Source organism: Orycteropus afer, unplaced genomic scaffold, assembly GCF_000298275.1.
Source record: "Orycteropus afer afer isolate SDZICR_OR568_19922 unplaced genomic scaffold, OryAfe1.0 scaffold00211, whole genome shotgun sequence".
Taxonomy (NCBI): domain Eukaryota; kingdom Metazoa; phylum Chordata; class Mammalia; order Tubulidentata; family Orycteropodidae; genus Orycteropus; species Orycteropus afer.
In genome coordinates this window covers 2,100,079-2,102,893 of record NW_006921798.1, presented here as the reverse complement: position 1 = coordinate 2,102,893, position 2,815 = coordinate 2,100,079, and the positions used below count along the sequence as shown (strand labels likewise).

Genomic DNA, 2,815 nt, shown 5'->3' with positions numbered 1-2,815 from the left:
CAGTTCACATATACTTTGTCTCATGTCATTGACCAAAATTTACAATGCAGCAGCTCCCCTCCCACTTCCTCCCCAGTTACCTCCTCCCAGTGTCCATCCCTTCACATTTTTGAATACACTTACCTCAGCTGTGTGCTTTGCCACATGGCCCATGATGACAATGACCTTCCCTTTGAAGCTCTGGAGCACAGCAGTGCAAGGACCCTGGTTAAACTCCCCTTCTGCTGTAAATGCAGTGCTGAATGGAATATTGATGCTTCCTGAAATGTGTCCACGAATAAAACTTAGGATAGTTTAAGGAAAATTTCATTTGTGTGCATACTTGAGTTTATAAGAATAACACACAGAGGTAAGTGACTCCCAAATGAGAGTCCTATTGAATATCTTCCACGTTCAAGCACAAGAGTATTTTATCTAAATGAAGCAAGGCACCACTAAGGAAAAAAATGAAAATGGAGAGTAAAAGGGAAAATAAAATTAATCAATATATGACCTTCTTGATCAAATAAGGAATTGTGAAAGATGGGCAAAAGTCAATGATAATCACATGGGTTGAACAATTCATGCTTTTCAGTTCATTACTACTACTACTATTATATTAAAACTCTGCAAGTGATGCAAGCAAGTGGATGTTCTCATGTCTAACTTAAAACTACAAAGGCCTAGCCATGTTGTGAAAGTAATTGCTATACAGAATTGTTAGAGATTAAGCATTGGTGGGAAATTCTTCTGTTGTAGATTTATTTTTCAAGTAACTGTGGCTGCCATTTCCATTCTTCTTGAAGGGTATACCTGTATGTGATTTTCCAATAAGTTATATCAATTTGACAAAAACAGGGAAGACTCCCCTGAGAAAGTAATGGCTGAGTTAAAATTTGATGAATTAATAAAAGTTAATTAGGCAGAGGGATGGAATGGAGGTAGGGTAGTATGGTGAAAGGGATAAACATTCCAGGCAAAAACGTTAGGCCTCCAGTGAGAAGTAATATGACCAGTTAGAAGAAATGAAGGACAGCTAGTGTTAGTGGAATTTAGAGAACAAGGAGGAGCATGGGATAAGATAAGGATCTATCAGACCAGTACCAGGTATTTTTTTTTATGATTTTGAGTTTTTTTCATATTTTTTTCCTTCTCTATACAGGATCTCCAATTTTGATCCCTTTCCAAGTGGCTGGTACTGGCAGCCAAACATCATCTAGTTCTTATGGTCTCAGGATCATATAGGTTGGGGTTATCATGGTACTTTGGACTAACTGTTTCCATGTGTCTCTTTCTTCATTCCTCTTTGCTCTGGATAAGGAGAGACCAATAGTTGCCACTTAGATGGCTGCTTGTAAGCTTTTTAAGACTCCAGTCGTTACTCACTGAAGTAAGATGTAGAACAATATTTTTGTATACCATACAGTGCCAACTGAGCTTGATGTCCTCTGCAACCGTGGTCTCCAGCCCACAGCCCAATGACCCATTTCCTTAAGGTGCTTATTTGCCTTCCACCTTCTTTGATGGTTCCTGCATCATTCAATATTTTGTCCATAAAATCCTTCCGTATCGCAACTCAAGACTTGAAATTTTTCTTCAGTTTTCTCAGCTTGAAAAATGCCAAATGTTTTCTTCCCTTTTGGTTTTCTAATTCCAGGTCTTTGAACATTTCATTGTAATACTTTACTTTGTCTTCAAGAGCTGCCCTTTGAAATCATCTGTTCAGCTCTTTTATTTCATCATTTCTTCCTTCCCTTGGTTTTAGATATTCTCTGTTCAAGAACAAGTTTAAGAGTCTCTTCTAACATCCATTTTGGTATTTTCTTCCTTTCTTGTCTTTTTAATGATCTTTTGCTTTCTTCACTTCTGATGTTCTTGATGTCGTCCAACAACTCATCTGGTTTTCAGTCATTGGTATTCAATGGTCAAATCTATTCTTCAGATGGTCTTTAAATTCATATGGGATATAGCAAGGCCAAATGTTGTTTGGGTCTCATGGCATTAACTTTCTTCAGTTTCAACATGAACTTGCATAGGAGCAATTGATGGTCTATTTAATAGTCAGCTCCTGGCCTTGCTTTTACTGATGATATTAACTTTCTCCCTTGTCTCTTTCTACAGATGTAGTTGATTTGACTGCTGTGTATTCCATCTGGCTAGGTCTATGTGTATAGTTGTTGAAAAAATGTATTTACAGTGAATAAGTCATTGCTCTTGAAAAATTCTATCATGTGATCTCCACCACTCATCTGTCAGTTTGTCATACTGTGGTGGCATAGTTTTGGGGTGAGGCTGGAAGCTATGCCACCAGTATTCCAAATGCCACCAGGTGGACAGGTTTCAGCAGAGCTTCCAGATTAAGATAGACTGGGAAGAAGGAAGGAGCCATCCACTTCTCAAAAAAAATTGGCTACTGAAAACCTTATGAATAGCAGTGAAACACTGTCTGAATGGTTGACAGAAAAGACTCTGAAACTTGCCCTTGAGTGGAGAGTAACTAAAGCAAATGGAAGAAATGACAAGATAAAAGAGCTGAACAGAATATTTCAATGAGCAGCTCAAGGAGACAAAGCCAATTACTATAAAGAAATGTGCAAACACTTGGAGTTAGAAAACCAAAAAAGAAGAATACGCTCGGCATTTCTCAAGCTGAAAGAACCGAGGAAAAAATTTAAGCTGCCAGCTGCAATATTGAAAGATTTTATGGGCAAAATATTGAATGATGTAGGAAGCATCAAGAGAAGATGGAAGGAATACACAGAGTCACTGTACCAAAAAGAACTGGTCGATGTTCATCCATTTCAGGAGGTGGCATATGATCAAGAACCAATAGTAC

At 38.1% G+C, this 2,815-nt stretch overlaps 1 protein-coding gene across 1 annotated transcript in view; it reads right to left on the bottom strand.

The window, feature by feature from the left end:
- The window catches only part of TBCK (TBC1 domain containing kinase), a 411,838-nt gene that overhangs the window by 45,205 nt on the left and 363,818 nt on the right, over positions 1-2,815 (bottom strand). The window contains exon 24 of the mRNA XM_007948290.2: positions 124-283. Within this exon, the coding sequence (XP_007946481.1) occupies positions 124-283 (160 nt within the window). The remainder of the gene's footprint in view (positions 1-123; positions 284-2,815) is intronic.